General features: G+C 40.1%; 1 protein-coding gene across 1 annotated transcript; it reads left to right on the top strand.

Moving 5' to 3' along the window:
- The first annotated feature begins 293 nt into the window (after positions 1-293).
- LOC108704689 (cyclin-O protein B-like) lies at positions 294-14,363 on the top strand. The gene is made up of 2 exons (XM_018241377.2): positions 294-1,857; positions 14,304-14,363. The coding sequence occupies exons 1-2, from the start codon at positions 790-792 to the stop codon at positions 14,361-14,363; spliced, it is 1,128 nt and encodes a 375-aa protein (XP_018096866.2). The 5' UTR covers positions 294-789.
- Positions 14,364-19,967: the final 5,604 nt, after the last annotated feature.

Genomic DNA, 19,967 nt, shown 5'->3' with positions numbered 1-19,967 from the left:
AATGACAAGTACAAGAGGAGCCTCTCCATCTCTTACATGACACTTATACTGGAGCTCCCCATAGTGACGGGCACCTTGTACCAGTCTCAGCCCAGAAACACAGTAGGAATCAGGGGTAGCCAACCAAAGCTTCTGTTGTGTGTGGGTAGCCAATCACAGCTCCCCTGTCTTCACACAGGGAAAGATATGATGTAGTCAACTGACAGGTCAACCTAACTGCTGTTTGATGTGCAAAGTGCTGGCAGCCTTTGATTCCCCTATTCAGCCATGGAAAGCAGCCAGCAGAAGGTAGAGATGTTGGTTGGCTGGCTCAAGTTAGATTTGGGGGAATTATTTATGAAAGCAGTAAGAAATGCACATTTTTAAAGCACATTCCTTTAGAGGTGTATAATGTAATGGCATGTTGGTGTACTTGACACTGAAGGTTCCCTTTAAAACCAATAGTTTGCACTCAGCTACATGGCAAATACATTCATAATGAGAGCTATCATGTCAAGTTAAGGGAACTTTAGGCAGTTAGTTAGTCGTACCATTTTCTGTATCTCACAAAACACTTTAATAAAAGAAATAGTGAATAATGACAAACACAAGCTATGGGTTTGCACTGGACATAGGCACCTAACGGTTTTCGCCGGCCCAACCAATCAGAGTGCGTGCTGGCCCAGCCAATCAGAGCGCAGCAGAGGTGACTTAGGAGTAACAGACGCTTAGTACCAACAGTCTTATGAGACAGTTGGAGAGGAGAGAGAGAGAGAGAGAGAGATAGCAAAAAAGAGAGAGATTGTGAGCATGGAGATTTCAAAAGCGAGGAAGCGAAGACGACAGATCGACGAAAAAGAACAACTTGTTTCCCCTGGGTGCTGCCATGATCCCAAAAGGGTGAGGTACCAGGGTGATCAAGTGGGACATGCCGCCCTTCAAAATGAGCCTTGGAACACCTTAGCTCACATAGGCATTGGCCTAGAGACCTTCAAGGAGTATGGGGAAGACGCCTACATGTACAACAAGAGCCTTGAAGAGAGATTTATGGCTTTGAACTTTCTACAAAGTCAGCCAGAAATCACCTTGGCGTCATGGTATGAGTTTACCAGCCTGCTTGTCTTCATGCACAGACGCCTGAAGTTGGACTTTAGGTCTCTGTGCTTGACTGTCAACCTTCTGGAGCGGTTTCTTGCCTGCACTGCTCCCATCAAGACCACCGACCTGAACAGAGTAGGAGCCACTTGCTTCAATATCGCCTACAAGTTAGTGGAGAAAAAGCAATTCAGCATATGGAATTGCCTAAAACTCTTTGATGACACCTTTACAAAGAAGGAAATGAACCAACTGGAGCGAGTCATCATTTGCAGATTGTTTTTTGAACTGTCGGCACCGACCATCGATGACTTCTTGGAGCATTTCACCCTCCAGAGAGTAGCCAGCCAAAAGAAGCCTGTAGCTGTCCAGCAGACAAAAGAAGCCATTGCCCTGACGGCTGCTAGAGGCATCGCAGCACTGAGCCTGACCCACCATCATGAGTTTTATACTTATGCACCCTCCATGATGGCTCTGTGCTGCCTGAAAGTAGCCACAAATTTCTACCCTTCGGGCAAACCCATCAACGTGGATCCCGCTGAATACCCAGACCACGTAATGGAAGAATGTGTTGGAAAGATCATCGCTCTGATATCATCCAGGCAGAGCTTTTTACACATGCTGCTTCCAGCAGTGTTTTCAAGAAGAACAGCAGAGGAGAGAGAGACAAGCGCCTCCCAGAAAGAACCCGAAGGTGGTGAGGCAGAAACATCCAGGCAGGAACAGGGTTCTGACCCCTTGGAAATGGCCCAGGGATCTGGCCTTTCCATCTATCATCAAGGGGTACGTTTGCAATACATGCACCCATATATTCCTACATATCCATACAACCACCCTTATAGGCACCCATACATTCCTACATATCCATACAACCACCCTCACATGCACCCTTACATTCTTACATATCCATACAACCACCCTCCCATGCACCCATACATTCCTACATATCCATACAACCACCCACACATGCACCCATACACTCCTACATATCCATACAACCACCCTCCCATGCACCCATACATTCCTACATATCCATACAACCACCCACACATGCACCCATACATTCCTACATATCCATACAACCACCCTTACAGGCACCTATACATTCCTACATAATCATACAACCATCCTTACAGGCACCCATACATTCCTACATATCCATACAACCACCCTTACAGGCACACATACATTCCTACATATCCATACAACCACCCACACATGCACCCATACATTCCTACATAATCATACAACCACCCTTACAGGCACCCATATATTCCTACATTTCCAAACTCGTAGCCATACATGCACCACACAGACACACATCCCCTTACTGACACCCGCATAGACACACATCCTCTTACTGACATACAGTCATACATGTATTTTGGTAAAGCTGAATAGGGCATATTGATCCTAGGAGTAATTCCGATTTTTTGCCTTCCTTCGGATCATACAGCCCTTTGTGGGTTCTGTTCATTACTGAAATACAATAAAGATGTGACCATCACAGATTCACCTCAGAACAGTTGTCCGTGTCTTTATTTAAGGATTGGGTACTGTTGGATAAAGCTTTTTCTCTGTGTTAAGGCAGAGCTGTGACTGGTGCTTATATCCTACTGTTCTTGATTAATAAAAGAAAATAAAAAGGTCAGGACAGGCAGTTGCTCAGAGGTCCCAAACAAAGGAACTGAAGGAAAAGAGGGCCACCATTGTATTGCATTTATTGCACCAAACAATAACATGCTGCTGATCAGCAGTCTATTGCTGGAAAACCTGTACAGGTATGGGACCTGTTAGAGATCTTTCCATAATAAGTCTACTAGAAAATCATGTAAACAGTAAATAAACCCAATAGGCTGGTTTTGCTTCCAATAAGGATTAATTATATCTGAGTTTGGATCAAGTACAAGCTACTGTTTTATTATTACAGAGAAAAATAAAATTGTTTTTAAAAATTAGAATTATTTGATTAAAATGGTAGTCTATGGGATATAGCCATCCTGTAATTCTGAACTTTCTAGATAATAGGTTTCCAGACAACAGATCCTATACCTGTATTCTTATTTGCTGTACCACACCCAACTGTCTTAGCTGATAGATACTTCCCTGCCCGTACCCTTAGGTTGCAGCACAACATCCAGCAAGTATATATGTGTTTTAGGTAAAAGCCTGCAAGCTGGAAACCTGAAAGCTAAATCCCCACCGGGCATGGCCAGTAATTTTCTATCATTCTAAATCTGTGAAAATGCCACACAATCCCTTCCTGTGAAGTCCTTTCATACAGATGTTACAGAGTAAAACAGGAACCGGGTGAAGATGTGTATGTGTGTGCTTTAACAAGGCAGCACAGACACCTAATAACAACTAACTGATCCCATCTAAAAACAAATGCTCTTTAAAGCTACAATTGCATTGTTATGGCTACTTTTTATTACTTTTTATTACTCATCATTTCTATTCAGGCCTCTCCTATTCATATTCCAGTCTCATCCATAATGCATGGTTGCTAGGGTAATTTGGACCCTAGCAACCCGATTGCAGAAATTGCACACTGGAGAGCCTCCTAAATAACAAAAACCCATAAAAAATTAAATCCAATTACAAATTGTTTCAAAATATCACCCTCTAAATCACTAAAACTTACTTTTAAGGTGAACAACCCCTATAATGATCTATTGTAAGCAACTTTTCAATTGGTCTTAATTTTTCACTGGTTTTTGAATTATTAACCATCTTATTCGGCTTCTTTCAAGCCTGCAACTAAAATACTACCTGATTGCCAGGGGTCACTAACTGCAGCAGCCCAAAAACAATCTGTGGTCGTCATTATTAGTACTTGTTATTGCTTATATTACTATTCAGTCCCTGGACCTGTATGGGGAGTGTACACACAAATGTTGGTAAGAAACCCCAACAATAACTAAGTAGACAGCACAATAAAGCATAGAACTATAGCAGGAACATCACCAGGCTCACCTTGTCAGGTCGATTATTCAGCCACTGGCCAAGATGGGTGAAGGGACGGCATCAGGGTGAAGGATACGGCTAGAACAAGCAATGACATTATGGAGATAAATTAAAATTACAATAGTAATGGTAAAGCATTCTGCAGAATAAATATAGTGTTATAGCTTGCACTAGTGTGGCTAATATATTGGCAATAAACTGCTTCGGTTGCTTTCCTTCTCCTTTAAGGCTTTGATGTACCATGTGGGATAAGCACTAATGATGCTTTGCATTGTATACTGTTCGATTAAACATTTGATAATTAGATCATATAAAAACATATTTATTGCTGAGAAGCAAAAGTAGTAAAGTAGTACTACTAGTTCTAAAGCTCAGCCAAGAGTGCTTGTTTAGCTGATAGAGGTCGTTTTCTTGGCATGGTTGCTGCTGTAGGAAGACAGGCCCAGTTTTAAATCTTGGTGTACTTTGGTTTGATGCCTCAGTCTGCTTTTGTTGCCTTTGGGCCATTTCTATAACATGGAACTCTACAGTAAGCAACATATGAATGTCCCGAGTATGCATATGCACCTGTATGGCATGCTGCAGCAGATATTCCTGAAATCAAATTAAGTCACTCAATGCAAGTTCCACTGTACAGATCTGATTGTGAAGTTAGATTTCCCATAAAATAATTAGTTCTACTGCAGTTCTAAATATTTGTCTGAATACCTGAAGCTGACACAAACCCTTTTCCTTTGAAGTATATTCAATAATAACTATATACAGCGAATTATAAAATAAAAGGCTACAGTTGTACTTAAAGGGATGATTCACCTTTAAGTTAACTTTTAGTATATTATAGAATGGATTTCTAAGCCACTTTCCAATTGGCCTGGGCTCAGATTACAGGAGGGAGGGGGGGACAGGGAGGGAGAGAGAGGAGCAAACTGAGCATGCTCAAGCCCTAGCCCTGGAGTTTTATGCTGAAAACAGGAAGTCTGATACAGAAGCCCATGTGTACACAATAGAAGTACTCAGAGCAGCATTACTTTGAGGGTTTACTGGTGTATTTATATTGACCTATCTGATAAAGCTCATTCAATTGTAGCCTTTCCTTCTCCTTTAAAAGATGAGATGAAGCCTTAAAAACTTGTCTCCCAGTGTGTTCAATGTGAGTTGCCTGAAAGCACTAGTTGCCATTCTTCAGGATGACAGTTGAATGGAAAAAATTACACGAAAACACAAATGCCCAAAAAGTGCTTGTGTTGAGGTTTCAGGCCAATGCCATAAAATACTATGGTAGGTAGTAGAAAGAGATAACGGGTAAGTGACAACTTACTTTTTGACACTGAAAAGAGCAGAAGGCAGAATGCCAGAGAACTGCAGCAGGTGCCACCATGCCATATGGTTAAGAGTGGTATAGAGTAGATATAGTAACGTGCATTTGTCTCACTGATATGGAACAAACATAACTTACCCTCAATATGCACATTAACCCAAGTTAACAGTATGCCCATTCATCTTACATGGTACTAACTATGTGATGTGAGAGAACACCTGCGCTGCGCAGGGCCAGATTTACCTTTTGTGCTCCCCCTACGCCTGGTACCGTCATTGGCTGCCGGATTAAGAAATGGGCGGGGCTGGGGATTAAATACCTGAAATGAGGTAGTGGATTTTCAGAATGGAAAAAATATTCTACTAAATAGGTGCATTGTCTGTATAATACAATAGGTACATGTGGAAGTGCTCTTGTTTCACTGTAAACCAGATGTAGTGGGTGGCCTAGGGGAGTGCACACAACCAGGGTAAAGTCCCACTAGAGCTGGTCTGTGCATTGATGGTAAAAAGAGGCTTCACTATGACTGGGAGAGGGGGACAGCAGAAACCTACTGGCCGGAGGCGCAAAGCATGAATTAGGGGCAGGACTTGGTCTTCCTGGGGCTGTGGATAGAACAGTAACATCAGCACTGGACAGTAGGGAAAGAGAAGCTGCTTTGGGGAGGAGAAGAGAGGGCTGAATAGGAATGGGGTTGTGTGATAGACTTTACACGGAATTGGGGGAGAGGAAGGTCAATACATTTGTTTGGGGGGCATGATGTGCTAGCGTAGGACTGAGCACCAAGGGCCCACCAACTGGAGCCTTTAAACGTCCAGTAGTATCCTCTGTAACAGATTAAGAGAGCCAATACACTGACACTGTTTTCCAAAACACTGCCATTTCCCTGAAGTTTATGGGTAACATTTAATACATAGAAATATCCCAGCAACCAGTGTGGCAGCTTCCAATATGGCTCATTTAGTTCTCATTGTGTGTGGGCAGCTGTGCTCTCCTGAATGATATCCCTGTGCTGCTTGCAGTGCACATTATACTGTTGTTTTGAGGAATGTACTAGCGCTTACTCCTCCCAACTTCAACATAAATATTCATCCTGAGAAACTCCCTGGACCAGCTCTATATAATTAGCCATGGAGTCTCCTGCTTATCTGCGGTAATGAATTTAGCTTCTGTCCTCACTCCCGACCACATCATAGAATCCTAAACCATAGTCTTATACTGAGAGAGCTGCTTGTTTTAAATAGTCCCAGAATGAGTGGATCTTTCCGTGATATGCCCACTTTGAGGTGGGACGATATTGGGCACAGCAAGAGGGAATCAGGGCAAGGACCTCATTACTGAGCAGGTGTACTCCTCACCCAAATGGAACTTTTATACCTGTCTGATCTAGATCTGATTTTGTTGCTAACAGATAGCGTTTGTGTAGGCCCATTTGGAGAGTTCAATACACATGCAGATAAGCTGTGACTAAGTCTATTGGAGCAAATCAACAGATAAAATCTGCCCATGTATGACCGCCATAAAGGGGTGGTTCACCTTTAAGTTAATAGGATGTTCTAGAATGGCCAATTCTAAGCAACTTTTCAACTGGTCTTCATTATTTAATTTGTTATAGTTTTCAAATTATTAGCCGTCTTCTCCTGACTCTTTCCAGCTTTCAAATGGGGGTCACTGACCCTATCTAAAAAACAAGTGCTCTGTAATGCTACATATTCATTGTTACTGCTACTTTTTATCACTCACCTTTCTATTCAGGCCTCTCATATTCCAGTCTCTTATTTGAATCAATGCGAAAAGCTACTGAAGCTACTGAATAAAAAGCTAAATAAATCAACAATCACAAATAATCGAAATTTTAAACCAATTGCAAATTGTCTCTGAATATCACTCTCGATATCATACTAATACAGTAGTTAATTCAAAGGTGAACAACCACTTTAATGTTTTCCTGTTTCTTCTCATATGAATGGTTGCCCTCATGTTTGCTGAAAAGACAATACCATGCCCGCCCTACCTGTTGCAGTCATTGCCTGTTACAGTTATTAGCTGCCCGGTCTACCAGCTTGTCCAGATCCCGCTGTAAGGATGCCACATATCCTGGATAGAATTTATTGGGCTGCAAAGTTTTGTGTCATTGGCAAATACAGAAATGTTGCTTACAATGCCCTCCCACAGTGAACAATTTAAATAAATGTTGGCCCAATACAAAACTCTGCCGTACCCCACCAATAAGTATTGTAAAGGTATGGAACCTGTTATCCAGAATGCTCTGGAACTAGGGTTTTCCTGATAAGGGATCTTTCCGTAATTTGGATCTCTGTACCTTAGGGCTGCTTATTAATAATTTAAGTAGAATTATATCTTATGGTCCCCATAGACGCGACGATTCTTCTTGCCGAACGACCGATTTTAGGGAAGCCCGACCAATCCTTCGAAATTATCGTGCGGTTAGTGGTATTCGAACGATCGTACATCTTACGATTTTTCGGCCGACATCTGTCGGGAAATTGATCGGCCAGGTCAAAAAATCTTTGTCGGTCCCAGTGCAATCTCTCTATGTTTGCAGGGCCAAGCAGGCAGCTCCCCTTTGTTTTCCTGGTAAATTGGTCTTTTTAGTTGATGGTAGATTCGTACGATCGTTCTGAGAAGATCGTGGTCTCACGATCAGGATCTGATCTTTTAAAAATCTCAATATCTATGGCCAGCTTTAGTTGGAATCGGGTACAAGGTACTGTACTGTCTTATTACAAAGAAAATCATATATCAAATCAAAAAGAAGTCACGTTTTCCTTCTGTGGCATATCAGAGACATCTTTAAAGTTTTTTAAGCCTCTTGCATCAACTAGAGGACTAGTAAGTATTAGTTCTGGGGTGAATTTGATGATTTTCAAACTCTTAGCTACTATGTATTGCACAGTGTAAGTGCATCACTGTATTCCAGATCAAGTTCTCTGGTGTCAGTGGCACCTGGTGGGCAGGGAGTTGTGGTTTGAAAGTGAAGGCCTGTACATGCAAAAAGAAAAAAATAAATAAATGACAAGACATGTGTGATGCAGGGACTTGTGCTCAATCATTTTATCTTGAACAATGCAGGTCACAAGACTTCAGGTTGCCACATTCTCAGCTACTGACACATGTCCATGTGCTTCTGCTGGCTTCATTTTCTTTTGGGGTTCTTGGCATCCTGTTATTTTAGCTTAAAGAACCTTGAAAGGGTTAAATCAAATAGGTTAATAATACCTCACAATCCTAACTCTATTATTCTTATTAATAGCAGTTACATTTACAGTACACACATCACGTAAACCATTAAAATTGTTTAATGAATTCATTGAGTCTACGGGCCCCACTTACTAAAAATGTAATTTAATTTTTTTCCACGAATTTCAAAAAAAAAAAAAAAATTTCCCAGTTTTTTTCTAAAAATAACTTGAAGATTTATTAAGTGTAAAAACCACAAAAACCACGAATGCAAAACTTTGCTGGGTAAAAGTTGTCAAGGTCCTATAGAAGTCAATGGGAACTGCACTGATCCTATTGGACCATTTTAAATCAATTTGAACTTTTAGAGAATTTTGGATTTTTTTCCCCGCTAGGAATTGTCTGAAAAACTAAAATTTTTAGAGGTTCTGGAGGCATTCGGATTTCTCAGTGAATCACTCAGCATAATTTTCGGTTTTACATTTTTTTTTTGGATCTTTTAATAAATCTCATGACATTCGTAGTTTTAGAGCTTGTGAGTTTAGTTGTAGGTTCTAAAAACCGACCTTCGAAAATCTGACCTTGGATGAAAAGACCTTCACATGAATGTTTTGGAAAGTTGATTATAATGGCAATTATGTAAAAACAGCTTTTGGGTGGACGACACCTTTAAGGTTTACCTCCAAAAACATTACTGTATGAATCAATGGGCCCCTGCCTTTTGCATGTTAGATAATATTTGGATGTGAATATTGCACTGTACAATGTCTATCATCATCATTTATTTATATAGCGCTGTCAAGATACGCAGTGCTATAAGCTTTAACAAAAAGTTTGACACAAAACCAGAGAGGGTGTTGGCCCGTTAGGAATGCAATGATGCCGGTCAGCATATGAAGACTTTATTTGCTGCATTCACAATCCCATCAGCAGTTAACTGTTTTATAGGGAGGCAGCATCCTCACTAACTGTCACCCAGTCCATTAAGTTCAACCTTTTTGTCTAAATCAGGAGTGCCCGTATGTTACTAATGCCCTCGCTATATTACATACGGACTACTTTTTAGTGATGTTGTCCCATTAGGATCTACATCCATAAAAGCATTGTTAGCATTCTGTTCCATGGAAAATATTACTTCAATGTTATATTGATTTTTGCATTTTTGAGAAAATGTATATTTCTTCATTTAACAAGCAAATATTTCTCAAGTATCCTTAACATAATAAATAAGTGAATGAAAAGCATGAAACAGAGGGTGATTTAGACAAGCTGTTTGTTGACAGTCTACAGATCTACTGATCACCAGCTAAAGGTCTACTGGCAGATCCCAATTTACTTTTTGTGCACCCCTTTTCTTAATGAAACCTGCCTAACTGCTAGTTGATCCAGAAAAAGGTAACTGACCCCATGTGAAGCCTCTTCAGATAATTCCTTCCTGACTCCTGATGGCAATTGGACCAGTCCCTGGATCAAGGGGTTTATTTCAGGAAGATTTGTCCTTTTCTCTATACTTGCCAAGAAAAAAAAGACACCTGCTCCTCCCCTTTCCAAGTCTAAATAGCTGCTCCAGGACCTGGAAATGCCAACCATATACAAGGAGCCTTCCACCCTCAGAATTTCACACAATACAACACAACAGAACACAAACATAATGTTAGAACAAGGGATAGACACAGTCAGGCAATCATATCACCTTAGAAGCGGAAGTGAAACTGTATCAATGGCTGATAATTTTTAGGGATGCACCAAATTAGGGGTTGTCAAGGGAAAAACATTTTCTACTTCCTTGTTTTCTTACAAAAAGTCATGCAATTTCCCGCCCACCCTAATTTGCATATGCAAATTAGGATTTGGTTCGGTTCGGCCGGGCAGAAGGATTCAGCTGAATCCGAATCCTGCTGAAAAAGGCCGAATCCTGGCCGAATCCTGAACCAAATTCTGGATTCGGTGCATCCGTAAATTTTACAAATGATTAATATGACCAAATATAGAACAATGTAGTTAATGTATTATTATAGCTCTCCCCCAACAGTGTGATTTCCTGGATGTCAGAGGCGTAACTACAGAGGAAGCAGACCCTGCGGTTGCAGGGGGCCCAGGAGTGTAGGGGGCTCTAATTAATAAGAAATTTGAATATGTCTTGGTAGGTGAGGCCAACTTATCAATATTTTGGGGAGCTAAATTGAATTTGCTGTGGGGCCCAATAGCATCTAGTTATGCCACTGCTGGATGTTGTAATATTTTTTAAAAGACAACAAACTGCTTTCTTCTATTTGCACTAAACATATACAAACATGTAGTGTGTGCATAGTTGCACTAAATAAGACACGGAGCAAACCACAATTCACAGTTAAACCATCAGTTGCCACAGGATATGTTTTCTGATCCAGGCCATAAGCACTTTAACTACTGACACACATGCAACACCCAGCAACCAGAACTGCCAGTTCAAACAGTGCTTCATTCTTGCAGCGAACGGCTGGCACCAGTTAGAACAAAATGTTGATAACCACTATTTATTACCCAAGGTGTACTCTAATCTTCATGTCTTAAAGGGCAGTATACACACTTTTCAGCATTTGCTAAACATTCTTTTTGCCCATTCTTTCAATTATGGAATATCTGTGGTTTTGGATATTGCTTGCACTATACAGGGAAAAGTTTGAAAAAGTAAAGCAGGTAGAGCACAATCAAAACAAATCTGCAGTCTTCTGAGGAACCATTTGTACAATGAGATACTCCTTACTTAAAAGCCCAACAGACTGCAGGGAGGGGTTTGTTTATACAGGGGGGACAACAGCTCACATTGCATGGATCATCACCTGAAAATATAAACCTCTATATTTTGGATGATTATTGCCATTGCTGGGCAAACTACAGCACTTCCCATTCAGCTGGAATTAAATGAAGGATTTGTTTTTCTAGCATTATGATAGCAGTTACTGTTTTCAAAACCTCTTATGAAATAGGTGAGGATAAGGATACTTTCTATTTTAAGGAGAAGCAATCATAGAATTACTGACACCAGAAAATTAACCGTTTTATTTACTTTATGCCTGCACCAATAGAAATTAATTATCCCATCTGCCAGCTTCAATGGAAAGTAATCCTCCTAGCTGCCAGCAGTTATCTCACCACAAGGTCTTCCTTCTTGCTAGTATACAAGGAAAGCACATGATAGGAAGCATGAGCACAGCCTCTTGTATGAAGCAGACAAAATGTATACACTACGCAGCACCTTAATATGAAGGACACCAGTTGTGTGTTTTTGGAGGCAAAAGTGTAACACTTGTCCAGTTTTTATAGAGCTTTTTGAGACAATACTGGTTAAAAATAGACTCCACAACCAGGCAAGTGGATAGATTGTTGCTTTGGAGAGGCAAAAGAGATTCAGTAATTGATACAACAATATATTTGGAGTATTGACACAAAGAGGATTTGAAAATGTTTGGTGTTAAATAAAGGAGAACTAAACCCTAAAAATTAATATGGTTAAAATAGCAATAGCAACAATGATCCAGGACTTCAAACTTGTCACAGGGGGTCACCATCTTCGAAAGTGTCTGTGATACTCTCATGCTCAGTGGGCTCTGAGCAGCTGTTGAGAAGCTAAGCTTAGGGGTTGTTGCAAATTATCAAGCACAAAATGAGGTTGGTCTGTAATATAAGATGATGCTACAAGGCTGATTATTAAATTCTGATGCTAATTGCATTGGTTTCTGAGCTGCCATGTAATAATTATCTGTATTAATTACTAATCAGTCTTATATTGTGACATTTATATTCTATGTGTAGTGTATATTGTGAGTGGGTCCCTAAGCTCAGTAAGTGACAGCAGCACAGAGCATGTGCAGTGAATCAGCAGAAAGGAGACAGGGAGCTAACGGGGCATCTTTGGAGACACAGATCTTCCCTGCTAAAGGGCTGTGGTTGCTTTGGTTTGGTATAGAAGCCCAAAACATAATGTATAACATTTCTAGCCTACTTTAGTTAAGCTTTAGTTCTCCTTTAAATTGATTCTTTTCAGTTTGTTATATAGCTGCAGCTGATGTAGAAATAAATCCCCAGCAATCATCTGTGCTGGGAACTTCCCATGAATCATCCTGTAAGAGAGGGGGAGCCCAGCTGACCATATGTATAACCTTAACTTAGATTCCCCATGGAGAACTGCATTAGGGAAGTGTTACAACTTTTGTGATGCAGTGGACTACTGGTTGGAGAATTTACATTTCCAGTCCAATAGTGTCACACAAATAGAGTAGCCCATATTCCCTAAAAAGTTGTTCATTTACACATCAGGGTCCTACTGGGGGAACATGAGTGTAATGTTGTACAAAGACAATATGACTCCACCCCCCTCCATGTGTCATACAATCTACCTTGACTAGTCCAACTATAGAATTGTTTTGCTTCCAATAAGGATTCATTATATCTTATTTAGGAGCAAGTACATGGTAATGGTTTATTATTACAGAAAAAAAGGGAAATAATTTTTAATGAAGGGAATTTAGTGAATTTATGTAATAAAACTATGAGTCTATGAGAGATGGCCTTCCTGTAATTTAGAGCTTTGTGGATAACAGGTTTCTGGAAAATGGATCCCATACCTGTATTTAGGTATTTTCACTGAAAAGGGACAATCCCAAGAAACTGCATAATCTTAGGGCTGCTCACAGCTGCCAGCAGTTTCTTTACTCGAGGCTGCTTCAAGTTTGGCTTTCTTGCTTTGCTAAGAGCTGTAATTCAAGTCTCCTGGAGACACATAAAACCCAAGGCAGCGAGACTAAGGCTCACGTGGCTGTGTGTGTGCGCTGAATCATGGCTCTCTGCCTCTCAGTTTATAGCAGCTCTTCAAAGTGTAGCTCAGTACAGTATGTATGTATGTGGCTTGTGATATATATGGTGAAGATATCTAAGTGGCAGATAGATTCATGGTTATAATAAAATATACAAAATTTGTGAAAAAATGGAGCGTCACACCGCCTCTTGTAGTAAAAAATACTATTTAAAGACCATTAAAAAATTAAGTAGCTGGAGTGCATAGAACACCCAACGCATTTCGGAAACACCCCTTAATCATATCATAATAAAATAAAGTAATGTAGGTTTTCAGGTATAAAAAACATTTATACGGACAGTGTCATTTTAAGGTTTTGTTTTTTATCTTCTTTGCCTTCAAAAGTAAAGGGCACCTGTTACCCAAAAATGTTTCCCATACAGGAGGTGCCTGTGAGAGGCTATCTGCAAGGAGAGGGAACTTCTGGTGCAGGCGGCCATGCTGTGGCCCTGTCTATGAAAACCCCTGGCAAGGGTTTCCAGACTGCTGTGTATCCAACTCACAAGGTTAAATAAGGTGGTTGAAGCACACACACCATATTGACTATCCTTTAAGTACTGGGGTGAATTAGGTATTCCAATACATAGGAGAGCACTGAATATAAGGTATGTCGGGGAGAAGAGGGTTTTTGATGAACATGAAAATTTTTACCAGAAGGGGAAAAACATCTTAATTAATTCTTTTGGATCTAGGGTTAGATCACACAGAGGCCACTTGGTAATGGCTAGAAACAGGTTTCTTTTCTATAGGAGAAAGTTCCTCCCACAAAAAAAACAAAGCAACCAATTTCTATTCAACTTCAAACTGATTCTACTATGTGACATATATTTGACACATTACTAACACCGGTTTCATGTACTTTTCCCCTTATCCATGTGTTGTGCACAACCTGTTGTCTCCCTCTAGAGGCACCGACAGTATAAAGACAAGCAGGATTATGCAGTAAGTGTTGCTAAAGAAAAGTAGGTGCAAATCTGTAAAACTGCTGTTGAGCCATAACCCTGAATATGCAGTGCAATAAAAAGGCTGAGTTGTGCAAAGCACACTGTTAGGGTCAGGCCACACTGGGCGTTTTGGGGAGATTTGGTCGTCTAGAGACTAATCGCCTCTTTTTGCAGCGACTAATCTCCCCAAACACCTTCCCTCACTCTGCGCCGGCTAATATGAAAAAAAAAAACGCGTTTTTTCATTTTAAGCCATACCTAAGGGTAAGTCCACACTGGGCGTTTTGGGGAGATTTGGTCGCCTCGTTTTTGCGGCAACCAATCTCCCCAAAACGCCCAGTGTGGACTTACCCTTAGCCAGGATATTGGGGCAAATTCACTAACCTCCAAAAATTCGCCAGCAACGGCTTGGCTCACATCGCAACACTTCGCCAGGCGTAGATTAGTCAGGACAACACTAATTTGCTAAAATCCGAAGTTGCGTCCACATCACCGAATGCTGGCGAAGTAGAGTTAGTGTTACTGTGGCAAGCGAAGCGAAGTTGTGCTAGAGTTGGCTAATTTGCATACGGCGGGAAGTTAAAATTCAATGGACATATATGTTGCAGCAAATACATTACATTACAGAAGCCCGGGAAACCTTAATAAAATAGAGTTGTTACATTGCCCTACACATGAGCCCAGTGTATAGTTTATGTGCCATATGTAAGGAAATGTAGGGGGGAAGCTGGGTACCGGGTACCCCAGAAAAAAAATTAAGATCTTTTGTAGCCTATCGCCATGAAAAATGAAAAGTCGCCAGCGGTTTTTGGGACTTAGAAAAATGTTCAACTATTTTTTGAGGAACTCCTATCTACTCTATTGCACTTCGTCTGGTCTGAGGTGGCGAAGGCAAGTCTGGCGCAAGAGGTAACGTTCGGTAAAATCCGCATCTTAGTGAATTTGCCTAGTTACGTCCCTTCACCAGAGCACAACTTCACCAAGCGTAAGGGAGCGAATTAGCTCTAGAGTCTATCTCCTTCGTTAAAAAAGTTGCGCCAGCGACCGTTAGTAAATCGGCGAAGTAACGGAATGACGTCACGCTGGTGAATTTTCGCTAGCGTTAGTCACTTCGCCTTTTAGTAAATCTGCCCCATATAGTATCCAACAACGAGACAGGTAAAAGTAACATAGGTTGGTAAAGTATACAGTGCTAGTGGGAGCAGTGTATATACAAAGAATGTGGGGTTGCATAACAAACAAGAGCAGAGGAGAAAGTAGAAGGCTAGGGACCCTTGCATACAGGTATTTCTCATGTGACACAGGATAAGTGCATCTAAATGCTTGAGCTTATTTGTTCCATTTTATTTTGCCTGGTTGTATGTATGAGCATTTAACTGCAACATGCTCCATTTCTATGCCTTTGGCTCATATATATTAAAAAAGTTTCTTGCATAAAACAAAATGACATTAAAAGCAAAAGCGTGTGAGATAATGGAGCTACATTAGAACACTTGTCTGTTCTTTTTCTTCTGAACATCATACTTCTCTTTTGATTGTATAGGTATGGGATCTATTATCTGGAAACTTGTTATCCAGAGCCCATTATCCAGAAGGCTCAGCATTGCAGGAAGGCCATCTCCCATAAACTCCACAAATTTTTAAAAACGACTTCCTTTTTCTCTGTGATAGTAAAACAGTACCTTTGAACTAGATCCAAACTTAGATACAATTAATCTATATTGGAAGCAAAACCAGCTGATTGGATTTCTTTAATGTTTTCATGATTTTCTATGATTTCTATAAAGAGCCAAATAATGGAAAGACCCATTATGTGGAAAACCCCAGGTCCTGAGCATTCTGGATAACAGGTACTGATACCGGTACATTGTTCACAAGTCTGTTAAAAACCTGACTTGTGGAACAGAAACACAGTGAAAGCAGGCCTGGACTGGGAGTCAAAATAGGCCCTGCCATTCCAAGTACACAGAGGCCCAAACAGCCCTCTACCAGCCCAAACAGCCCCCTACCAGCCCACTATATGTTAACTTTCTATTGAACCATACAGCAGCCCCTCTGGCATTTGCCAGAACCCACAGATTGCCAGTCCGGGTCTGAGTGAAAGATACTCTAAAGGGAGGATTATTGCTTTTATTTGTAAATATACCAGGAAATATGTAATTAACGTATATTGGAAAGTTGCTTAGAATTGGAATTTCTTATTTTTGGGGTTACGTTCACTGTAGATCAACAAAAACCACACCATTACACTGTGGGGCGATAACTCCTGGAGTGGGCAACTATGTTTTGTCAGAAACATGCACTTCCCTAGTTGCTCATTATGTGCCTTGGGGTTATCCTAGATTCCCTGTCCTTCACTCCTCATATCCAGTCACTTATTAAATCATGTCACTTGCACCTAAGGAACAATTCCAAAATGCAATAGTTTATCGCTCAAGCTACTGCCATAATTCTTTTTCACTCTCTCATCATATCACATCTAAACTACTGTAACTCTCTAATAATCGCAGCCCCTTCCCCGCCAGATAGTGTCACCTCTCCATTCCATATTGAACACTGCCACCAGGCTTATACACCTCAGCAACCTCTGCCAATCCTTGCACTGGCTTCCACTACCTACCAGAATAATATTCAAACTCGTGACCCGACATTCAAAGCATTTTATAACTCTGCCCCACTCTACATCTCTGAACTTATCTTTAAAGAACAAGGAAAGTATTTTTCTGTTACCTCATTATCTGAGCGTCCCAGCTTGTAACAGATCGCCAAAATTTTTTTTCAAGAAGCTGCTCTTTTCTCTTGTAATGCCCCGTGGAAGCTACCGCTATTTCTTCTTTCTCTGTGACGACATTTTCTTCTCAGTGATGTATCAAAGATGGGGCTGGCGAATGAAAGACACATGCACCAAAATTATTCCTCCCCCTAGATGCAAGCTGGTTGTAGGTCTAGTGAAAGTGCACTTTATAAAAGCCTACCCTCATCAAGCTACCCTCATAGCTGCCTTCAGAGTCCACCATTTGCTGCTTAACACAATGCTTAATAGCACATCTCTAATAACCCTGTCCATTCCCACACCTTGTTTCTCATATCCCCTCTCCTTTTAGACTGCAAGCTCTTTTTGGCAGCACCCTCTTTACCTCTTGTATCAGTTTTTTGTTTTTGCTTTGAATATAATTCTACATGTTTAATGTGTACACCCACTTATTGGACAGTGTTGTGGATATTTTGGTGCTGTATAAATATGTGTTATTATATTATTCAGTAGAATTGATTTAAATGTCAACTTTGATAAGCATGTCAATATAATCTGCCTATTTTCAAAAAAAACTAAATTACTATCACTTTACTAGTTATTTGCAATAAAATCCCCCAAAATAAAACAACTGCTCCCATAAACGGAACTTTTACAGTGATAAGCAATTGTTTTGGAGGATGAGCAACTAACTACAAAACTAGCAAGCATAGTGCAGTTGGATAGATTATGGTTTGTGGGACACAAAAAAATGTATTCAATTCTGTTAAAACTTCAGTCAGTAACCAGACAAGCTGTACACATATACCCTGTACTTTATTATACGAATGCTAGTGAACGCAGAGTTTATTATAGAGCATTACAAAATGTAATACCGTAAAAAGGATCCCCTGATATTTTACAGAATATGGATAGCATTCCAGACACTGATTCTAAGTATTATAAACAAAATACTTAGTGGATTATTTCTAGCAAGTCATGAATATTTTTTATCCACAATGCATTTAATTTCCCACAGTTCTAGTGTTTTTGTGCGTGTGAGCTGGTGACGTTGGCCAACACAAATGCAGACAATGCATTAAAACGCATGCATATGCATGTACACACGAATCAGATTTGCTCTGAAAATCTTCAGTATTTGGATGTCATCATTCTCCCGCGCATGGTGTAATAATGCTGTCTGGGCTGGATTCTTTTGGCGCAAATGTGCCTGTACCCCCAGGGTTCCTGTGTGTTAATAAGCACAACATGTATGATTTGCAAGAGGAGACAGGGCAGATCCCCTTTGAAAAATCAAGACATGGCTTTAGACACAAAAGCAAACTTTGCCCAACTGCACTTTGTAAATCAGCCCTCAAGTGCTCATAGATCTTTCCTTGTGAAAAGTAAATTCAGAATTAAAAGATGTACTTCTTGGGGTGACTACATCTCAAATTAAAAATGGACGAGGATGGATTTGAGCTATTAGCAACTAGGTGAAACAGCCGATGCCAGCAAGACTACTAGATGAGGAGTGGAAGGATATATGTGTGGTCAAGAAGTGGAGAAGAAGTTATTTGGTGCATGATGTTATGCAGTTTTTGAGTCATGTCTTCTAAACCATAAGCAGTACACTTGCATCAGAATTCAGCATCAGTTATAATAACAGCTTAGCAAAACATATATCAAAAATGTTCATGTGTGGAGCAAATATAAAACAAACCAGGCCAGAACCCAATCCGGAGTTTTAGACACTGCATAATTTATTTCCACTATAGTAAAAACAAAAAGATGCTTGTGATAGTGGTTAACAAAAACTAGGCACTTGAAACACCTTGTGTATGAAAATAAAATCTTTGTACATCTCCAAGTTTATTGGCCCACTTGCAATTTTAAACCATAAAACATTCTTTGAATTCAATGTGCATGAAAACCAGTTTATAGAAGAATTCAAAACTTTCACTTATACCCAGCTGAGTGTGAATACCTCTCCCCTAAATCCACAATGTCAAGATGCTTCTTTTGTACACTGCTAGCAAAAGAGCACAGATAGTTATTAGGTTACATTAAAAAGTGCATTTTAATAAATAAGTTGTGTGAAAGAATTAGGAATGTGTGGAAAGGCCAGGCATTGGAGAACATAGACAAAATCTATCTGACTTTGATTCACTACTTTCTAAACCGCTGATTAAGAACACAAGAAACATTCATTGACATCATTGACGTTTATACGTGAAATAGCTACCACTAATTAACTAATCAATAGCTTGGGCTGATTACCCAAAATTGAAGTTTAATGATGAAAAAGCTACTTTAATAACATATGGGGAACATCTTCTCCACTCCATTTGTTTCTAGTATATTCATTTCTAATGTGAGAGAAGGAATCAGATACAGGCATGGGTCAGGCCAGGTTTTTTTTTTTCTTATTAAAAATGCTTCTAAATCAGCTTTCATTAAAGTGGGTTTTAGCATCCCATCTGCAGCTCATTAACATCTATCAAACATATAACTTTAGTAAGCTGTGGGACGCATTTCTCTTTCATAGTTCTCAATACTATCTTCCTACTAATACTACCAAACAACCCCAAAACATTAGGTTGCTTCTATTTCCCAGAGACTTTTATTCCTTATTTAGATAGAGATAGAGCTCCAGCATGATTTCCTTCTGAAGTCCAACCAATCAACCAACCAAAGCACTAAGGGGCACTTGCAAGAGAGAATGCAAAAGCCATACAGCAGTGAACCCAACTACTTGGAACTATATAATAAAACATTAATCTCCATGCATTTAAAGAGAAGTACAGGCATCAGGTGCCTTATACATTTTGTGCATCTGTTAGTCTATGATGTGGCGAGAGAAACCATACAAATTTGAGGCTCCTCAGTTGATGT

Source organism: Xenopus laevis, chromosome 1S (assembly GCF_017654675.1).
Source record: "Xenopus laevis strain J_2021 chromosome 1S, Xenopus_laevis_v10.1, whole genome shotgun sequence".
NCBI lineage: Eukaryota > Metazoa > Chordata > Amphibia > Anura > Pipidae > Xenopus > Xenopus laevis.
This window is presented reverse-complemented; position numbering and strand designations above follow the sequence as displayed.